Genomic DNA, 23,122 nt, shown 5'->3' on the forward strand with positions numbered 1-23,122 from the left:
TTAAAAGAATAAAATTGTCAATCACATAAATTATTATTATCCTACTGAACCATCTGCAAAATGTTCAACTGTCATAAAAGTAAGAAAAAAACACATTAAGCACTTTAAGAATACTAAGACAATCAAGTTCCCTCTCTTAAGTACAACTTAGATGAAATGCCTCTGAACCAGGACACCTAGAGAAGATGTGAAAAGTATGATCCTCTTTACCAGTTACTCAAGAATTCTAACAATATACAGAACTTGAAGCAGACCTGGACTGAAGGTGCTGTTGTATAGACTTTGGATTATTAAATCAAAAATATGCACACAGGGCTTCCCTGGTGGCGCAGTTGTTGAGAGTCCGCCTGCTGATGCAGGGGACACGGGTTCGTTCCCCAGTCTGGGAAGATCCCACATGCCGCGAGGCGGCTGGGCCCGTGAGCCATGGCCGCTGAGCCTGTGCTCCGCAACGGGAGAGGCCACAACAGTGAGAGGCCCGCATACCAAAAAAAAATATGCACACAAAGACCTAGAAGCACCTAGCAATTCCCATGCTAAGCAACTGGTCTAAAAAGACTTGCTGATAAGCAACAGAATTTTTTTTTTTTTAAGAAACAATTTTTATACTCTCTTGGGAAGTAGGCTTTATGGCAGAACTATAGGCCAGAAGATGGTCATATAGCAAATGTAATCTTCCTTAGAATATGCACAATGGGGCTACTTCCTATAACCTATAAGCATCTGTTAAAAAACTTGATAATTTGCCAGGTACCCAACAGTTCCTTGGTTTTAAATATTTACCTCATTTTAAAATAAACTCATGAACATGGATAGAGAGATAGAGGAATACATATGTGATGAAGCAAATTTCTGTAACATCTTTGATAGCATCAAGCTAGTAGCTATATGAATGGTCTCTATAAAATTACTTGAACTTTAAGGTCTGTTTAAAAATTTTCATAATAAAATATTTTTTAAATTGGCTCATAAAAAGCAGCTCATACAAGGATGCTAAAACAAATGCAATTTACAATGTCTAGGTACTAAAGAAACAACTGAATTCACATAAATTATTAACACTGAAATGAAAACTAATAATCAAGCCCCAATATTGGAATGAATAGAAGCAAGAGAATAATTCTTGAGTACAACTCTTCATTTCTTTGTACACTCACTATCACGAACAAGTAAATGTAAACCTGCCCTCCAAACAGCATTACAATTATATCAAAATGTAAGCCCTGTTGTAAACCAGCCTTAGTATATATGCATTAATGTTGTTACAAACATAAAAACAATTTTTTAAAAAAATAAATGCAACTTGATTCTTGTACTTGGAGACATAAAGTTCCAGGATTAAGTTAAAACCCCCAAGCTAATGGTCCCAACAAAGTTCATGAGGACCAAATATGCAAGTATTTCAATTACCTCCTGGAATGAAATAATACCCCCCCTTTTAAAAAAATTCTTCTAAGAAAAAAGAGTTTTGTTGCTAGAAAGTGGGCATACAGAACAAAGCAGAAACTACAGCTACAACTACATATTAAGATTCTTAAATGACTAGCACAAAATCAGTATCTAAAGCTTCAGGTGTTTATATTCCATTTACATAACAAAAAAGAAAAATACTAGGAACTGACAAATGAGGAATATGTACAAATTTATTTCCAGAAAATTATACAATACTTCTGAAGAACACAAAAAGGTAACTCAAAAATAAGAAGACAGGGGACTTCCCTGGCGGTCCAGTGGTTAAGACTCTTCGCTTCCAATGCAAGGGGCCTGGGTTCAATCCCTGGTCAGGGAACTAAGATCCTGCATGACGCAAGGCACGGCCAAAAAATTAAAGAAAAAAAAAAAAAAACAGGAAGACATTTTTTTTTCTAGAAAGATGCCATATCATAAAGGCAATCCATCCTCCCTAAGTTGATAGATTAGTTTTAAGACCAATGGAACAAAACAGAAAATCTGGAAACAGATTTCAATATATATGGAAATTTAACAGGTGATAAAGGTGGTTATCTCAAATAGGTGAAGTAATGGACCTGTCAATAGATGGTGCTGGGAGATTTAGGTAGCCACTTGAAAATACAAAATAGGACCCATATCTCACAACACCCACCAAGACAAACTCTAAATGGAATAAAGATTTAAATGTAAAAAAAAACACAAAAGCATAAACACATTGGAGGAAAACAGGCAAATTCCTTTATAAAAATAAACTTCTTAATGCTATTTAAAACAAACTTGTATATGGCAATAGTAATAAGCAAAGTCAAAAATAAAAATCTAGCAAAATATTTGCAACTCACATTACAGACTACTGGCTCCCAGAAATTAAAAAAATTTGATAAGAGCTTGATCAAATTGATTTAAAAATGTACAAAAACAGGGAATTCTCCGGCGGCCCAGTGGTTAGGACTCGCACTTCCACTGCAGGGGGCTTGTCTTCAATTCCTGGTCGGGGAACGAGGCTCCCACAAGGCACACGGCCCAAGAAAAATAAAAATAAAAATTTCTAAATTAAAAAAAAATTTTTAGTGTACAAAAACAGAGAAATAGATCAAGATACAAAAAATGGTCAAAGAATATGACAAGTTCACAGAAAAGTACAAATGGCCCTTAAATATATGGAAAGATACTCAACTACTTTAATACACTATTTCTCCCTCACTGGCACAAATCCTAAATCTTGAAAACACATGATTACTGAGGCTACTTGGAAATAAGCACTCTCCACATTATCGGTGAGAATGCAAAATGGTACAATCTGGTGTTATTTACCAAATAACAGAAATGACTTTACCTTTTCACTCAGCAATACCTTATCTAGGAATTTATTCTACTGCTATACACACAGATTTCTAATTAATACTGTAGCACGTCTATTAACAACAGTAGTTTACAAATAATTCAAGTGTCCAATGACAGGACTTCAGAAATTAACAAGGATATATCCATACAACATTAGGAGTTGTTTTAAAAAAAAAAAAACTCTGGGAAAATACACAGATATAGGGAGGAGAAGAAGACAAGTGGAGACTGGGTAAAAATGAGATTGTTCACTGTATAACCTTTTTCATATATTTTATTTTTCAACCTATTCACAAAATAAAGCCATTTTTAAAAACTTAAGTTTTTACATTCTGTCCCTCATTTACAATTAAGGCTACATCACAGTATAGAAAAAATCTGCTGTTTCAAATATTAAAACACTGGTAAAATCATTAAAAATCACTGCATTGTACAGTAGTTAAAACAGCATAGTTCAGGTGCAAAAATCTGATAAATGGAACAAAAAAGCCCAGAAACAGGACCAAGACATAAGAAATTAGCAAATGACTAAAAGGGCAGCACAAATCAGAAAAAATAATGGATTACAATGTTAAGACAACTGGTTAACTACTGTGAAAATCGACCTCATTATGCTGTACCATGCATCAAAAAAAAAACCTCAGATAAAGTTTTGAAAACATTACCCTGTAAAAAAGAAGCAGAAAATACAAGTGACTATTTACTAGATTTCTAAAAGACTTTTTAAGCCTAAAAACAATCAGAAATTGCAAAGGGGGAAAATATTTTGACTTAAAAGAAAAAAAAGATTCTGCATATCAAAAATCAAGCTACACACTTAAGAAAAGCCTCACAAGTAGAAAGAAAACACACACATTGTTCAAAATCTGGCTCCAGTTCTTTTGGAATGAAGGGAGACAAAATAAACAAACGTTTATACATTTCTATAATTGAAAGTTTTGTGTTTTTTCACCATTCTGCATCAGTTTTGAGGCAGAGATAAAATGTTTTTCTGTATCAGTATTATTTCCTCTCTAGTGGGCTACTGATACCAAAAGTACCAATAATGAGACTGCAAACTTGGCAGGTCTAGCAGTTATGATTTCAACATAAAATTTCAGCCCTTAACCAAACATTCCGTAGATTTTGTTTATCTAATCTATATGAACAAGTCTTGTTTTAGCTCTTTTGTTTTTAATCAAATAAAGCTAGACTGCCTCACAAGCCTGCCACAAACAACAATGACTCATTTCTGCAATAACCATAGGGAAGGGGGCATTATTCTACTGGCTTTCCCGACAGTCTAATCAACATTAGGGTACATCTTAAGTACTTCATTTCAGGGAAGCAAAGGCACACCAGCAAGTATTCGGTTTACTCAACCCATTAGTAACTTGCTCTTACTTCAGTTCATCCAGATCTATTCATATGGTAACTTTAATTCCTTAACTAGATTTAAGGAATCCAGGAACTCTATCTAAAAATTAAAAAGGAAAAATACTGACCAATCAACACCTCCCTGATTTCACAGACAACCAACGCAGGAAGACAATTATTGGAAGTTCGTAGCAGTATATAACTCACTCTGCTGTACTGCAGCTAGATCTTGCTCCCCAAGACCAGGAAGCTGCCCCATCTGGCCACATTATGGCAGAGGCAGCCATCACTATGGTACTGCAACAAGCACCGAGTATGGCTTGTGGTGTTTATAGTCAACTAAAGACACGTGGACAAGGCTGCAGTCCTGAAGTTCAAAGAATCAATGTTCAAGGTATTAAAATGCTTTAAATTTTTTTATATGGATAAGAAACAGTCACAGAAGATGAAGCAGGACTGGGGAGTATTCTTTTTTAAAATTATAAAATATACAAATATATTTCTTAAATATAGAAAATATTTCTTAAATATAGAAATATATATATTTCTATATAGAAATATAGAAAAGTAGAAAATGGTACAATATCCTACCTACATTCAACATCTTGCCTTTTGTTTCATTATTTAAATAACAATTTTATTGGCTAAGCCATTTAAAAGTTACAGATATCATGTTATTTTAAACAACACAATATGTATCACCAAAAATTAAGGACACTGCCCTTCAAAAACCACTATACCATTTATAATAATGCATCTCACACTACTTAAATTTCTCCAACCTAATCCAAATTACCTGTGAATTATTTCTTTGTTCAGCCTGCCTTCCACCTCTAGAAAATGTCTGATTTTTTTCCATCCAAGGTTTTTTCTGAGTTGCCTGGCAAGTTACATTGGACCAATTTACACCACCTGTAATAAATGAGATTTTAAAATATAAAGATGTCAAAACCTAAAGGGCCCCCTAACTTCACGTACTGAAACTCAGTCACTATAAATGTAATACTGAAAAATTTTCCATAAACTTTAAGTGGTATTCCAGTTCTTAGTAATACAAGTTGTCATCTTACAGAATACCTCCAGCTGGAATTTTCTCAATTTCATCAACAAAACTATACTTCAAATTAACTTGAATTTCCTTGGAAGATTTCTAATTTTTTTGCAGCATCAGCAAGCTTCATGCTTAAAAACAAAGCTGTGACATGGACAAAGAATAAAGTATAGCAAAAACACTATGCAGAAAGTAAGTACCTGCACATATAGATGATTCCACATGCTAAAAATAGAAACAAAAAAGACAATTATTTTCTGCTTAAGAGTAAACACCACATACCTTGCAAAACATTTCATAATTCCATCTAGTGTGAAGCATGCTTATTATAATCTTAGAAAAAATACTTCTCCATAAATGAGTATTCTTATATTAATAATAAAACATACAAAATACATTTTTAACCATCCTATTATTACGGGAATTGTTCATGAAAATAGATACTTCAGCTTTAGCAGAGGACACAAAGATAATACTGACACAGATGACTGATGAGGAAATCAAAGTAATGCCACATACACTGATGGTGCTAGAATCAGGATTTCTCAAAGCCCCAGCTGCAGGTTGGTTGTTGCTGTGTTTGGGACTGCAGTAGCCACTATCACTGTCAATGTCAGCTTCACTAGCCCCCTGCTCACTAGAGGATTCAGCAGTAGGGTGGGATGCTCTTCTCCTCCTGCCTTTGGCCTTCCAGAGCATTGTGGCAGAGCTCTCTGAGAGAGATTTGTTAGCGATGTCTGATGGGAAATCTGTAAGGCAAGGAAAGTGTGACAACTCTTTTTGAGGACAAGTTGATCAATTCTTGTTATCATTAAAATTGTAAGAAAACAAAGATACCTAACTTTGTAAATAGAGAAAACAGGTGAAAACTTTTGAAAAGATCATCAAAAGGTAAGCTGTTCCTGAGAAGTTGGTTTATAAAATGTGTTTAGTATGGGGTTTCCCTGGTGGCGCAGTGGTTGAGAGTCCGCCTGCCGATGCAGAGGACACGGGTTCACGCCCCGGTCCGGGAAGATCCCACATGCCGTGGAGCAGCTGGGCCAGTGAGCCATGGCCGCTGAGCCTGCGCGTCCGGAGCCTGTGCTCCGCAACGGGAGAGGCCACAACAGTGAGAGGCCCGCGTACCACAAAAAAAAAAAAAAAATGTGTTTAGTATGAAAAGAGAATATTTGTATAACTGAAATATTTGTATAATTAATATTACAGAATAATTAAAACCACCATTACCCATTTTAAGAAACAGAACATCACCAATCCTTTGAAGTCCACTGCATGCCTCCTCCACCGCTGCATTCTCTTTCTCCCTCAGAGGTCGCCACTATTCCGAATTGTGTTTACCATTCCTTCACTTTTTAAACTAGATTTACCAAGGATTTTTTTTTTTTTTTTAAAAGATGTTGGGGGTAGGAGTTTATTAATTAATTAATTTATTTTTGCTGTGTTGGGTCTTCGTTTCTGTGCGAGGGCTTTCTCTAGTTGTGGCAAGCGGGGGCCACTCTTCATCGTGGTGCGCGGGCCTCTCACTGTCGTGGCCTCTCTTGTTGCAGAGCATAGGCTCCAGATGCAGAGGCTCAGTAGTTGTGGCTCACAGGCCTAGCTGCTCCGCGGCATGTGGGATCCTCCCAGACCAGGGCTCAAACCCGTGTCCCCTGCATTGGCAAGCAGATTCTCAACCACTGCGCCACCAGGGAAGCCCCACCAAGGATTTTTGTATTCCAAAAACATAAATCATATACTTTTGCAGTTTTAGCTTTATTAAAATGAAATCATACTGTCCATATTCTTCTGTGACTTGCTTCCCCCTGCTGCTACCTCCTCCCCCAAACAGTGACTGGTTTTGAGATTCTGATGCATATGGCTGTAATTCATTAAGGTCACTGGAATCTACAATGTCTGTGTATGAATATACCAAGATGCATTTATCCTTTGTACCACTGGTGGGACACCTGGGTTGTTTTGGGGTTTTGCTATTAACAACAATACTGCTGTAAACATTCTTATATAGACATATAAACGTGTGTGTGTGCACGTCAAGTTTCTCTAAGATAATTGCTGCTAGGCCTTAGGGGATACACATAATATTCAACTTTGCTTGGTAATGCCAAATCATTTTCGAAGGTGGTTAAAACAGTTTACACTCTAACAACAAGATATATATATCCCCACTGATGCACATATTCACCAAATACTTGACACTGTCCTCTAGGCTATAATTTTTGCCAATTATTGGGTATAAAAAGATGGCTCATTGTGGGTATTAATTTGCATTTTTCTGCTTAATAACGAGATTGAGAATCTTTTCTCATGGTGTTAGTCACTCACGTTTTCCTTTCTGTAAAATACTTCTTAATTTTACTTTTGGTTTGTTTGACTTCTGCCTATTTTTCTACTAAGTTGCCTGTTTCTCGTTTTTGTATTTCACAAATTGTAATTACACGACATTAAAAAACCTCTTACAATCTCCTAACCTATCACAAATATTCTTTTTTCCACAAGCCTTTTTTCACATACGCAATTTTTTCCATATATAATTTTTATACAGAATCAATATAATTTTTGAGTTGCACTGTTTAATATTATATATATGTTCTTCATTAATTATAATATATGAAGGCCCCATATTATTCCACTGAGTGGATGTCCTGGAGACTTCTTTTGACTTGTTGCCCGTTACTGGACATTGAGAAGTTTTCAGTGTTTTTTTTTTTTTTGGTGCTGCTGCAGTGTACACGCCTTTAATCAAACAGTTCCTTTTCTTTCTAGGGGGAGATTCCATTTGGATACATTCACCTGAGTAGGACAACTGGGTCCAAATATTCCTATAGTTCTACCAAACTGTTTCAGCCCCTTGGCAGCATTGCATTCCAGGGGCCCTGAGCACAGGTGGGATCATTTTCTTATTGATTCCTATAAATTCTTTATATGTCCTCACATTAATCCTTTGTCAGTTTCATGCATGGTAAAAATCTTTTCCAAGATTTGTGCCTTGTTCTTTCACTCACGCTTGGTAAACAGAAATTCTTAATTTTAGAAATAGTTCTCTCCATGCAATCATAAAGATACCTGCCTATATTTTCTACTACATGTGGTTTTCCCATTTAAGCCCTTAATCCATCTGGAATAGATTTGCATGATGTATATGTTAGGGGTCTGTGATGCTATCTTTGTCATTTTCCTTATATGTGTTTCCACACATATGAGTCTGTTTCTGGGCTCTCTGTTCTGTTTGATTTTCACATACTAAATTTTATGTACTATATTTTTGTATAAGCCTATAAAAAATAAAATGGCTTAATAGATCTTGATATCTAGAGGAAAAGTTATTTTCCAGGGATGTCTTGGCCAGCGCTCCTTTATTTTAGAATTAGTGCTCCTTTATTTCAGACCAGTGCTCCTTTATTTTAGAATTAGTTTGTCAAGTTCCAAAAAAATCCCCATTGGAATTTTTTTTTTAAATAAATTTATTTATTTTATTTTTGGCTGCGTTGGGTCTTCGTTGCTGTGTGCAGGCTTTCTCTAGTTGTGGTGAGCAGGGGCTACTCTTCGTTGTAGTGCACGGGCTTCTCACAGCGGTGACTTCTCTGATTGCGGAGCATGGGTCCTAGGCGCGTGGGCTTCAGCAGTTGCAGCTAGAGGGCTCAGTAGTTGCAGCTAGAGGGCTCAGTAGTTGCGGCTTGTGGGCTCTAGAGCGCAGGATCAGTAGTTGTGGCACATGGGCTTAGTTGCTCCGTGGCATGTGGGATCTTCCCGGACCAAGGCTTGAACCTGTGTCCCCTGCATTGGCAGGCGGATTCTTAACCACTGCACCAGCAGGGAAGCCCACCATAGGAATTTTGATTAGAACTGCATTGAATCTATAGACTTAGGGGAAAAATGCCATTTGCAACATCAAATCGTCCTGAATGAGCATGCTATTTATTTTTTTAAATGTCCTATAATAAATTTACAGCTTTCTGCATCAATGTCTTATTATCTTTTGTCAGATTTATGCCAGAAACTGTATTTTTGTTGCTATTGTAAATAATATCTTTTCTTAAATTTTGTTTGTTGGCAGCACACTGAAATGCAATTAACTTTTGTATATTATCTTATATCTAGCCATGTTACTAAACTCTTAAATAATATGAGCTTGTGTTCAAGAGTAAAACTTTTTACAAACTCCTTTAAAATTTTCATTCTACGTATAGTTGATACCAATTAATCCTGATAACTTAAAAACAAACTAAAGAATAAGAATACTGATAGAAGGTATAATCTTCTACTCAAATTATATCTTCATCTTTTCGCTTTCTAATTCTTGTGCTTCAGAAGGCTGTCTTTGTGGACACTTAATAAGCAAACCAAAGACGTTAGGATAAATTTTTAAAGCAGTTCCAGGGTTCAAAGCATGTAGAAATGGGTCACTATGTCTAGGAACAACTAAAACATAGAAAATTTTGTCATATATTACCTTGTGGCTCTTTTCCATAGCCACTCCAACCATTTGTCAGTCTGTAAATCTCATCGCTTTATGCCCTACAAATCACACAATGACTGCACTATCAGCAAGATTGTTTTTTAACTGATTCCCAAATCCTTTCTTGCTCCTAACAGACCTAAGCAATTGTAAAAGGAAACTGAATAGACGTCCAACAGAAAAGGTACAGTCCAAATGAAAGAATGTATGTGCCACCTAATTCATTTTAAGCCAGACAGCATTTTTTTGAAAACTATAGGGGGTAAAAAGCAAATATGCCTTTGAAAAGATCTAATTCCTAACCTTGGATCATTAATAAGAATTTCTTTAATCACAGTGGGTGCAGAGTAGAAGACAGCCATCTACTCTATAGCTATTAGGCTGAGACCATAGATACAAAATGAAATTTCACAATATAAACTGGAAAGTAGAAAGAATATTTTAAGACTATTTATTAATTCTTATCTATTACCAGGATAAAGCTTTGTAATTTAATGCTATACAGTCCTCTAAAACACTTTTGACAAAATGATATCCAACTAGTCCAAAATTTTTACTTATTTGAGGATATAGGTATCACTCATACATCTGGTTCAGATCTACGCTAAAATACAGTGCAGAAAACTTGGTAACTTCTTCTATAAAGATATTATAGGATGTTAGGATGTTTTTAAAAGGATTTTAATCTAGTTATAAAACACATACAATTCTGATTTCTATCAAAATGAGTCCCTCAAATTTCTACAATGTCTGCAAAATTCCATCTCTGACTTCTGAACTGCTCCACTACTATAAGGGGATAAGGAAACAACAAATGCTGCCCAAAATTGTACATAAGCCAGCATGCAAGTTGAAAGAACATTAAGGACATGGACTGTTTTATCCTTCCTAGAGAATTTCACAAAGTGGCAGGATAAACGGATGAAAGCCTAGAATCCTAAAAAGTGGTAGAGTCCACGGAGTTCCCTGGTGGCCTACTGGTTAGGATTTGGAGCTTTCACTGTGGAGGCTCGGGTTCGATCCCTGCTGGGGGAACCATCCTGCTTGCTTTGCAGCATGGCCGAAATACAAAAAAAATAAAGTGGTAGAGTCCACAATTATAAAGTCAATGCATGACAACAGATGAAAATCAGTGATGTATACAGACATAGAGAACAGACTTGTGGTTGCCAAGGGGAAAGAGGGATGCAGGAGGGATGGATGGGGAGTTTGGGATTAGCAGATGCAAGCTATTATATATAGAATGGATAAACAACAAGGTCCTACTGTACAGCACAAGAAATTATATTCAGTATCCTGTGATAAACCATAATGGAAAAGAAAACAAAAAAGGATGTATATGTATATATAACTGAATCACTTTGCTGCATAGCAGAAATTAACACAACATTGTAAATCAACTATACTTCAATAAAATAATTTTTTTTTTTTTTTGGCCTTGCCATGTAGCATGCGGGATCCCCAACCAGGGATCAAACCCATACCGCCTGAAGTGGAAGCGTAGAACCCTAACCACTGGACCACCAAGGAATTCCCTCAATAAAATAAATTTTTTTAAAAACCTATAATGTATATACGTAAGGAATCTTGCCTTACCAGTTTGCTGTGAAGCATCTACCAGTAGCACAATTTTTGATCGGTTATCAGGACCTGCTGCATTTGTCTCTTTCTGAGTAGCTACATTTTTCACCAGTGGCCTTTTGCTTTTTATGTGCTGTTGTAAAAGCTGTTGCTGATTGAAGTAAAAAAAAAAAAAAAAAAAAAAACTTAAGATATTATTCAGTGCACTAAACATTATAAAATACACATCCTTTATAAAAGATACTTAAATGTAGGCTACAAATTAGTGACTCCCAACCCATGAGGAAACAGGGTTACTGTGTTAGGATTTCATGAAATTATCTGTAGCCAATGATAACAGGGTAAATAATGTATTATACACACATTTATATACTATTTTCAAATAACCATTAATACTACTATAATAAAATATAAATTCATTTTATTTGCATTTTTAGTTTTCTCAATGAATAATAATAAGAGTATAATCATGTCAAATTAGGGGTTGCAAATTTTTATTTAAAAGGGTAATAAAAAGGATGGTAACTTATCCAAAAGCGAAATTTTGGCAATGAATTACAAAAGAAATTTCTGCTTTAGAGTTTAAAAAGAAAATATTAAAAAGTTGATCCTTTCCTTCATTTTTAAAAATATGGGTATTCATCACTTAATAGCAATTTATACAATAGAACTCCAAATTTGACTTCTTAGATTCAAGCGCTGGAAATGCACTCTGAGAAATCATGTTACTTCAAACTCTGAAAGTTATATACTATTGTCTTCTTTTCATTCTCAGAGGTCCCAAAAGGATTTCCCTTGATCCAGAATGTTTCCATGAACAAAGACTAAAATGCTTTTCAAAGCAACTTCTGCTGCTTGTTTGTATTTTAATCTGTAAAAAGTATGCCAGAAGATAGCAAAGACTTTTCACTGAAGAGGCTAGGCTAATGGAATCTAGGAAAGCATCAACTCCTTGACAATAAGTCATAAAATGCATCTAATCCCTCTGCCTTCTATTAGCTCAAAAGTGCTGAAAAGAAACATGGTCTTTCTTATTTGCTTTGATATTATGGCCTCAATAGAAAAGTAACCTTTTAGTTAAGAAACAGTCACCTAGAATTAACCTTAATCCTCCTGTGATTTCAAGGCCTTTGTGTCTTTTTTTTTTTAATTTAGTCAAAGGCTGGTGCTGACAAAAGGTCGTTTCACATATTTATCTTTAATTTTCTTTAGCCCTAGGAGACCTTGTATTCACATAATAAAGCATCCCTTGAATAACAAAGTGCTATTCCTACTAAAAATTGACAGAATAGAAACAATGAAGTTGAAGAGACAAATGTTCTTTTCCATAATATCTCCTGCTTATTTCTGAAGACTGCAATGTCTTGATGTGTATTAGCCACTCAACACTGCTAGCAAAGGATCCAAACTAATCACTTATTAAAATTGGTGTCACTATGCAATTTTTATCACTAAATTAAAATACTTTGGAAATATCTGTGCATTATGCTTATGTAAACTCTCTGAAGGAACTGGAAGATGACTGTAAATCATATCACCATTTAAGAATGAGGAACAGAAGTAATGGAAAAAAATTATTTTACAAATGCTACACCATTGACTGTTTTTTAAAAGGTAAATGCAGGATTAAAAGCTAATCAATACAAGTAGCAAATTACTTATACTATTACTAACAAGAGAAATATCAAACACAAAAGCCAATCAAATTCAGTCACTTACTTTTGGTACCACTGGTCCTCTATTACTGTTTCTGTTTCGATGACCAGATAACGGGAAGACCTGTCCAAGCTGATTTGGACGCTCAGTGCATTCTGCAGTTATAGTATTGACAGTATTTGCAGCCTGAAAAGTGTTGGAGTAAGGTGCAGGAAAAGGATGATAGAAACCCATAACTTGGGCACATGGTGCTGGCATCAGCTGATAATATGTATACTCTGTAGAAACAGGTGGCTGAGCAGATATAATGGGGTAAGCAAGGTATGGTCCAGCAGGGTTTGGATTAGGCTGTTGCCATCGTATATCATTGTTATATAATGGAAACTGCCTGTAAAACCAAATCAAAAAAGAACAAATCTATTGACATGTATGTCTAAAAGTAATGCTAAAGCAAAATCTCAACGTATTTTAATAAAAGAAAAAAACAGTACAAAATAGTAGCCTCATAATAATTCTGAAAAAGAGATAAAATTACCGTTTTATAAACTTCCTTGCTATAACTAGAGATTTTTATGTACATGTAATAACAATTTAAATTGACAGTAAAAAGGAATTCAACCTGATAACTTACTGCATTCCAAAATTTAAAAATTTTGGTACTGACCTTTCTTATTTGTAACTCTCCCCTCAACCTCCTCAAGGTATTTCTGCCTAAAAGTTAAAACACCTAGCTGCTCCATCTGCCACTAAAGGCAGTCCCAAGTTCCCATCCAATGGTAACAACTGTGACAGTCTTCTGCAAAAAGCAGGGGAAGGTGATCATTGCGTAAGGTGATCTTTACAACGGGTGTTTGATTCTTCCACCTCCCATTCTTTAGCTCAGGCCCACAGCCTCCTACTCCTCTACCATACTCCCCTAACCACCTGGCCAAGTCCGGCTCTTTCCCTGGCTCCCCTCCTTGGCAATGGAAGCAGGCACCAGGTCCAAGGGAAAGAAGAGAAGAAAAAGGCAAGCCTGTTCACTACCATCTATCTCCAGCATTAGAGTTCTCGTAGTGCAATCCCTTGCTACAAAGCACCAGTCCTTCCTGTCTCAGCAGTTCTTGCAGACAGTTGCTGCTGACAAATGAGGGGTCATAGGGGGCTGGAGTACAGAGCTTTTCCTCAGGGAAAAATATTCCCTGCCATAATTCTAAAAATATTTTCAAATAATCTGATGGCTGGCTTACTCATGAATTCTCAAAGATTATTTGGTAAGGTAAGAAAAATTAAATTTATCATACTGTACACTTGGCCACTTTGTCAAATACAGAATAGTATTTTTAATCTAGTTTACAAATCACTTCAAACATAATCCAATATAGGTCAAAGATTTTTAACACAATGTTAACTTGACTCAATTGAGAAGACTCCTTTAGCTTCTACTGTTTGCCTAATGCCCAAAACTATTAAGAGTTTTAGACTATTAACTTGAATATTTAATATCTGAGACAGTATTTAGTGATCTGTTATCTCATACATCCAGAATTTCTCAAAGAATATGCCTGGGCACACTAGTGTGCCCCAATGGTTATAGACGTGTGGAAATATTGATTGCCTTAGCCCTCAGGGGTGGCTGGGCAAAGGCTAAAGTCTAGTTGCCTCATCCATTTATCCCAGAGTGCTGGAGTAGTACAATTTTTTGTATGTGATATAACTTGAAAGAGGCTGAAAGTACTTTTATACAGCAATAAAATGAAATACACCAATGAAATGCTAATCATTCAGACAGGCTAAGCAGGGTTAGAAAGGCTATCATGACTATCACAAGGTACACCCTAAACACTAGGTTACACATTATCTGAACTGTAAGCATTTTGCTACATCACCCTGTGACTACAGCACAGAAGCTAAATTTAAACTACATTCAGAGTAGTTTACATATATATGCTAACTAGACACAAAAGCTTCAAAGTTAAGGGCTACCCCTTGATATATCCTTCTTATGCCAGACTGTCTTGGCAATTATGATTAGATGCCTATCCTCAAAAAAGGATTTTTGTTCACCTCTTTCTGAATAATTCATTCCTCCCTTTGAGTCAATTTACTTCAAACAAATTTCAATGACTTATTATAGGAGACACATACAAAGAACTCCATTTTCTCTGAGAAAGAATGAGAAAATAACAATAATCCATGTTAACAATTTTTAAATTTCTACATCATTTGATTTTATTTACTCCTCTTAGAAAACAGAGAAATGGTTAATGTTTAAAAGTTACAAAAGAAAAAATTAAGAAGTATCCTTTGCCAACTTCTATATTTCCCTACCCCTTTCTTCCCCCACCAAAAGAAAATAATAGTAAACAAATTACCTATTGGACTGGTTTTCCTGAACAAATGGATAACAGGTAATCAGGTAGCTGGGAATTGGAGTTGGTTCTACACCAGAAACACTGCCGTTATCATTTGGGAGTGCCATAGGGATCATAAATGTATCAGGATTCTTCTTCTGGGGAATAAATGGTTCTACCTCAGCTGACAGCTTGACATTCTTCAAAGAGAAAGTGAAACACATTACTAACAAACGAACAAAAATTTAAATATACAAGTTCACAATTTAACAATAAAAGAGACAGTCTTTACAAACAGTAATTAGGTCTCTAATGTCACAAGACATTCAAAGGAATAGCAAGGTCAAATTAAAATAATTAAATATGATTACGTTATTTAGACAAAGCCATCAGATAGGAGAAAAGTTATCAAAGGTTACTAGATTTAAATGAAGTCATTTCTTACATAACCAAAGCTGTTAAAACAATCAAGAATACAAGGAAGTTGTACCTCACAGTCCAAAAATAAAGCTGGTAGTAAAAAAAAAAACTAGCTCTTCAGACAAAACAATGTGTTTTTAACTAATTTTGTTAGGGGAAAAAAATCACTGAACAGAGTTCTGAAGGATAATTACTTTATATTTGTTTGAATAGTCTAAAAAATAGTCTATTTCTGTCCATCTCAGGAAATTAGATTAGTATGGTTAAATTAAAAGGAAGGAAAATGTCTACAATAAATGGAAAAAAAAATAAGGGAGAAAAACTTTTGCTTCACAGTTAAACTGGGAAAAAAATGAGTACTTCAGCTTCCCAGTAGACAAGCTGAGTAAACTAAAGTAATCCAGTCTATGTACTCCATTTTAGTTTATTTTGTATCTTTCCTTATAAATCTATAGAGATTTAACAGACATAATAAACTACCATACTAAGGATGCACAAGTTGGTGACAAAACTATAAAGAAAAGTAAATAAGAGCCATGGAAATTAGGATAGGAATTACTCTTAGGAAAGAGGGAGCTGTGATTAGGAAGAGGCACCTGTACAGTTTCTGGGGTACCCGGCAAAGTTCTATATCCTAACTTGGGTGATACAAGGTATTCATCCAATAATTCATTTAGCTGTACACTGGTTTTATGCAGTTTTCTTTCTATATTTGTTATATTTAACAAATTTTTAAAATTTAATTATACAAAGAAATAATCTATAGGCACATTCTGTAAAAGCAGAATGTTTAAAACCACAAACATTACAATCTAAAAAGATATTAAACACTTCTTAGCAAAACCAGTAAGTGGAATGCAGTCCAATTTTTCAACAACTCAAATCAACTACCTGAAAGCAATAGCCCTAACCAGAACTTTTTCCCCACTAGGATGGCATTCAGTAGAAACTCCCATCAAGGCATATTTCTCAGAATAAATTTCATGCATGTTTCTCACAAAAGTAATCAGTAGCAAATCCAAGAAAATCTAAAGAAAAGACTTGATATGCTAAATATAGAGCCTTTTTCAGAAAAACTGTTCTCCAAAGAGTCCACTGTAAATATTCAGCAACATGTGTCTGGGGGAAGAAATCTGAACTATATAGCAGTATCAATTCAATATCCTTCCTCCCCACCTGATTTAACTTTGAAGTCTACTTCTGTACTACTAACCAAATCTGAAGTTGATAACGTCATTGAACTCACAAATATCTGTGAACTGGAGCTGGTTTCTTGAATTTCAATACAAGAGGCAAAAACAGATGTTAACAGTGTAATAAGTCAGTGATTGTCACTGTGATAGTCAACATGATTCAAAACTTATTTACATAAGGTATAAAATATCAACCTTTGAACATATGAGAACCTGAACAGTTTTATAAATCTGGACTAGAAGACACTAGGATTTTTTTTTAATGCAAGGTATGTGGTTATATTAAATTCTCAGCCCAATATGAAAAAAAGGGATAATACTAATATAAAGAAATAATTTAAAAATAACTTTTCCTGATCCCCCCAAGTAATACCAACTCACAAATTACCTTGGTAACAACAAATTCAAATTCTTGCTCAAGTCAAAAGGTGCAGGGAATTCCCTGGCAGTCCAATGGTTAGGACTCCACTTCCACTGCAGGGGGCACAGGTTCCATCCCTGGTCAGGGAACAAAGATCCCACAAGCCAGGTGGCGTGGTGGGGAGGGGAAACAGTGCCAAAAATTTTTTATGCCTAGTCTCATTTGTACTCTATACGTTTTATGACTTTAGGCAACCCACTATTCAAAAAGTGTCATGCATAATTTGTAACTAATATCTGCACATATACACAGTATAGGTCCTTAAAAATTAAAGTCTGTATTGGTTTCTATTCTAAGTGCAATTCTAGATATTGGCATTCAACAATAAAACGCACAATGAAACGATCCTTTGTTTTTAGCAAAAAAGAGAAGCTGCTGTAGTCAACAGCTGCACAAACAGAAGATGTCACTAGTAGGAACAGGCTGGCAAACTTTCTCCTATAGTTACAACTCCGTATGGTTTTCTAAGTTGTTTATTGTGACTTTGGGGCCTTCAGTGTCATACATCAAAATGCAGCCTCAGTTGTTCTCAGGCCTGAAAAGTAAAGATCCCAAACTATTTTTTAAATTCCATATAATAAAGCCCATAGAGACAATATGTTAAGCAAGCAACAAATTCTGGCAATATTTCAATTATATTAGCATAGAGATCAAAGGAAAAAATGTCTTAACATAGTGGACAACAAAATGTTATGAAAAAATTAGACTAGTTACTTCATACAATGATATGTCTCAGTATGAATTTCTGTTTAGTCTCTCTACTTTTGCCATGATCTGTTTTTCAGAAATCAAAAATTTTATAGAATATTTTTGTTTCCTTAAATAAAATATAAATATGAAAGAAGTCTAAACACAGAACAAAATCTATTCCTGTACTACTCTTTGTTTAAAAAAAAACTACACAATAAAATTATCTTTATCTTTCAGAAATTATTTCAGAATTTTCCAAATTAATGAAAAATCATAATCCCAGAAACCTGTATTTGAAAAAAACACAAAACTTAAGCTGTTTCACATTCATTTAAAATTCTGCATATAGTAAAACAAACATCAATAAATCTTCTTTGATGTGAATAATCTAGAAAACGCAAGAATTTATCAGAACAAAAAACTATAAAAACCTTATTTAAAAGTTTATTAAACAAACGCATTCAGATCACTGAGAGCCTATATATAATTCAACAAACATGCAATGAGTTCATGTTCTGAAGAGAGCACCACACGAGGCTGGTTTAGGGAAAATGGGCAAACATTACTACGAAGCACACGTCAACAGAAAATGCATACTAAACTCCTCTGAGACAGAACATTCAGAAGAGTGCAAATAATTTTCCCAAATTAAGCAACAGAAAAAAGACACTCACTTGAAATCAAAACTGAAGTAGAACATAATAAGGCACGCTCCCACAGTGAATTGTCAGTATGTACTACACACCTAGAGAAAAAATATGACCATGGAAACCCTCCACATTCTTCCTATGTTAAGGTAAATATGATATATCAAACATTAAGATGTTTTACATATCATGGCCAAAGATAAAATGTCTTCTGAAGGAAAAAATGCTTCAGAGATACCTGCTGGCTTTATTGTTTTCGGGTTGAAATGTTTTATACTGAAAGTAAACCACTTGCCAAAACAAATCACAGCAGTTATACATATGAGTTCTGCCAAGACTTTAGAAAATATTGAAAAAAAAAAGAGCGTTTACCTTAGACTCTGACCATTTGCTTTCCTATCCATACATTTTCCCCCTTTTCTTAAAAGAGACCACATTTAATCCTGTTAAAGTCTGGTGGTACTTTTCTAACATCCAACTTTCTAAATTTAATACTAGTTTTTGGAAGATCTAATTAATTAATTCCAGCTTTTACATTTTTTTTCTCTCTTTCTTTGAGGGGTTTTCCCCCAAACTTCTTGCCTTGGATGCTTAATTTTTAATTTCCTTTTAAAATGTTGAATAATGAAAACATTTATGACTATGCATTTGCCTCAGAGTAAGCTTCAGCCACATCCCATACATTGTCATATGTAATATTTTATTACTTTTTCAAAAAACTAAAATTCTACTTTATATTTCCTCTTTGATTTAAAAGCTTAGGGGAAAATGCCTTTTAAAATGTCCAAATGGTATTTTCACTAAATGAGCATTATTTACCTTCTTTTTCATTACAAAAGTTTTATTTTTAAAATCTGTTAAGACAATCATTTACTTAGATCTATAAAAGCTAACTGTAAGTACTGCTGAATAATAAACATTTTAGAGTAACTTATCTAGAATGTATTTAGTTTGCAGTGCTGATATTATTTGAAGTTTATAAATTATTTAAAGAAAAAAATTATAAACCAAATAATTTTATATATTTATTGGTAAACAGCACTTTGCATGAAGCCATATGCATTTATTACACATTTGCTTTTCTAAGAATTAAAGACATCAGTGATCAATTTTGTAAATTATTTTAAAAGAACTTATCTAACATTAATGTACTAAATATCAAGCCAATGTTCAAATTATTTGATAATACAAAAGAGATAGTAAACCTCAAGTGTTCTGTCACTTCTAAGGTTATTGTTTATTTTTTAAAAAATCTCAAAACACTGTCCTAAATTTACTAAAAATAGAAACACTAAGACTTTATAAACAAAATGAACTCCATGATTTATGCTTCACATCCCTTTATACCAGCTTTTTTTCCCTTAAGAACAACAACAAAAAGGCACAATACCAAATAGTTCTTAGAACTAACTCTGGCAATTAAAATTAAGCTACTTGTTTTGATTTAATATAGTCTTGCTAAAAGAGAATACTCCTGAGACTCTCTTCTGGTTATAACATTCTTTCAAATAGTCATTACTACAATTAAGACTATCAGCTAGCATGTATTCCCAGTAACTTACTTTTTATAATTTCGATCAACGCACACACAATTTATCCTTTTATACAAAGATTTTATATTTTTTTTTAAAAAGAGGTAATTCAACAACAGCAACATGAATGCCTTCAGGCAAAACATGCTGAGTTTTTTTTTAAGTTACACTTGTGCAATACTCCAAGGATTTCGCTTAGATTAAGACAAAGTGCAGAAAGTGTGTATTAGTACTATTTTGTAAAAATCAAACTTCTATGAATTGCTAACCACTACAATATTATAAGTTTTAATGCTGTAGACATTCCCAGAAATTCTGAACATAAACCAACACTGGTTTAAAATGAAAAAAAATAAATGTTTTGTGAGAAAAAATGGGAATTCAACACATATGGCATCTGTTTTTAATGACTTTTACCTATTAAATTCACTTCGTTATTAAAAATATAAAAGTACATTCCAAATAACTTGGAAAAGCCATTGCATTACTCAATGGTATAGTGAAAACAATCAAGAACTCCACAAAGTGGACAAATCTCAGTTCTAGCCCCTAATCTATCATGAAATGAATGGTTCTGTGCCTTTTTTCAATGATGAACATGAGCATATGATGAAAATAATGGAGTCTTGCCCCAGAAAAGTGCTAATTAAAACGAAGGAGACTCCTTCCAGGTCATCCATGGACCCCTGAATTAACTGCCTACAGCACGAACTAGGCATCACTTCCTGGGGTCTCAGCTTCCTGTGAGCATGTGTAGGGGAAAAGGGGGATTGATTCAAATTATTCTCTCATTTAAGGTTAGGCTAAGGGAAGAGGCAAGAGGTATTGGAAGGGGAAAAAAAAAGAAAAATTCTTCAACGGAAAACCTACATTTATGATTTTTTTCTGAACCTTAAATTTCTACAGGATTTTAATAGGTTGTGGACTTTTGAAAGATACAGGATGAAAGATGAAGAGGCTCTCTAAATAATTTGCTCATAGCACTTGCCGTTAAGATAATCACACACAAATAACTATGCTAAGGGTTACCATCTAAATAGTTCATTACGTTTCCTCTGGGATGAAGGGAACCATCGGTATACATATGGCAGCATTACTAGTTACAGTTCTGTCATCACAGAAAACAACCAAAATGTTTAACCCTTTCATTAGTGACATACATACAAAAAAATCATTCAAGAAAATTTCCTATTCACTTGTCAGGCTTTGAAATCTCAGACATTTTTGATAGATACCTTGAAAAATTGTTTTTCATTAAATTGGATATAGAGTGTATATAAAATACCCTGGGTCACAGAAAAGCCTGTGTGTATTTGCCAAGGGGCCCCAATCAATTTTGCTTCGGTAAATACACATATTGTTTCATAAAACTCATTTGTGTTTTCAGAGGCATATTCACATAAAGCTTTTTTTAAATAAAGATTTTGTTAAAAAATATCTATCTATCTACACACACACACACACAACCAGGAGGCTGCTCTTTGCCTGCTAAAAGAGCCCGATTTAAAATCAGGACTGGTTCTCACTAGCTACATATATACAGATACAGGAATTTGGGAAATCTTGTCTCATTATTCAGGTGTTAATTATCCATTTGTAAAGCAATTAGGCAAATCCCTAGTCTCTCTTTTTCCTTCATCTATTTGCCTAGTTCATCACTGGGCAAGGCCTTCAACTGAAGAGGGGAATGGAGAGTGAGTAAACTTAGATTTCATCAAATTAAATCGTTTCATAGAGGTCTCAGAATGGAAAATACCGAAACTTCTGTGGGGGAAGAAAACTATTATTTTACATTATTTTTTTTAACACTATCACCATCCCAGCCTCCCAGCGCCTACTGGCTTGGATAATCAATAATTTGATGCAGCTGAAAACACTAATAGGATTGCTTTGTGAATATGAAAACGGGCTCGGAAATGAATTCGCGCTTCGGTCCTACACCTTTAAAATATAATATCGACTTTTAAAAAACACTTATTTTTGCGAAATAGTTGGCTAGAAGGGCAAAGGGAAACCGTAGTATTTCATATCTAAAAGGGAAGACTTCCCTAAAACCACTGCAAAAACAATGCTTCGCTCAAGGAAACGTAGATCTTAAAAAGCCCATAACCCGCCCCCCGCCTTCGTCTGTAGTTATCACACATTCTCTGACAGTTTTTCTAAGTGAGAAGCCTTCAAAAGCCTTTCCACCTTGAAAACACATTCCAGAACTGAAGGGAAGGGAAGGGGGGGGTGGTATTCTCTGGAAGTTATAAACCCTCTCTCGGGAGAGCACGGACAACTTGGGAGTCTTCTGGCCCCTTTCACCAAGCCAGGGAGGAAGGGCAAAAGCGAGTCCCCAGCCCGGGGGGAACGGGGCTGGAAAAACCCCCAAGCTCGAGACAGCAGCTGGAACAATGCAGGAGAGTGGGGCGCCGCCAGGCTCCCGGGGAAAGGAGGTCTGCGCCAGCAAAAACCCGAAGACTCCGGCCGTCCGGGCCCACGCTCGGAGGCCAGGGCCCACCCGGGAGGAAGCAGCGACCCCCAGCTCCCAGCCCGGCCAACCCGGCCCAAGCCCGCGTACCTGGTCTGCGGGGGCTCGGTCCATGGCGCCTGCAGCCGCAACGGTCCCGCGTTAGTCGGTGTCGAGAGCGCCTCGGGCCGCTTTCTCCATGGCCCCCCGCTCGGGTCGAGACCGGGCTCCAGACCTCCGCCCCTATGTAGCTGGCGCCGACACAGAGTCCGGCTACGCCACTAGCCGAGGAGGTAGCTCCAGCTCCGGGAGGAGGAGACGGCGGCAGCCTCGGGGAGGGATCATCTGGGACGGAAGCCGAGGAGGGCCCAAATAGGAGAAAGCCGTAGGCGGAAATGGCGGTGCGCAAAAGGGAAAGAAGGGGGAGGAGACCGAGGTGGGCAGTGGGAGGAGTGACCGCAGGCGGCCTGAGCTGGCAGTAACCGAGCCCGAGCTGGCTGATCTGGATGCTGAGGCCAGGTGGAGATTCTCAGCAGCA

General features: G+C 35.8%; 1 protein-coding gene across 1 annotated transcript in view; it reads right to left on the reverse strand.

The window, feature by feature from the left end:
- SECISBP2L (SECIS binding protein 2 like) overlaps positions 1-22,896 on the reverse strand; it is a 63,594-nt gene extending 40,698 nt beyond the window's left edge. Inside the window, exons 1-7 of the mRNA XM_060096800.1 lie at positions 22,696-22,896; positions 15,251-15,429; positions 12,960-13,284; positions 11,256-11,391; positions 5,723-5,952; positions 5,404-5,428; positions 4,949-5,064 (exon numbers count right to left, since the gene is read on the reverse strand). Of these exons, the coding sequence (XP_059952783.1) occupies positions 4,949-5,064; positions 5,404-5,428; positions 5,723-5,952; positions 11,256-11,391; positions 12,960-13,284; positions 15,251-15,429; positions 22,696-22,719 (1,035 nt within the window). The 5' untranslated portion in view covers positions 22,720-22,896. The remainder of the gene's footprint in view (positions 1-4,948; positions 5,065-5,403; positions 5,429-5,722; positions 5,953-11,255; positions 11,392-12,959; positions 13,285-15,250; positions 15,430-22,695) is intronic.
- Positions 22,897-23,122: the final 226 nt, after the last annotated feature.

Source organism: Mesoplodon densirostris, chromosome 4 (assembly GCF_025265405.1).
Source record: "Mesoplodon densirostris isolate mMesDen1 chromosome 4, mMesDen1 primary haplotype, whole genome shotgun sequence".
Taxonomy (NCBI): domain Eukaryota; kingdom Metazoa; phylum Chordata; class Mammalia; order Artiodactyla; family Ziphiidae; genus Mesoplodon; species Mesoplodon densirostris.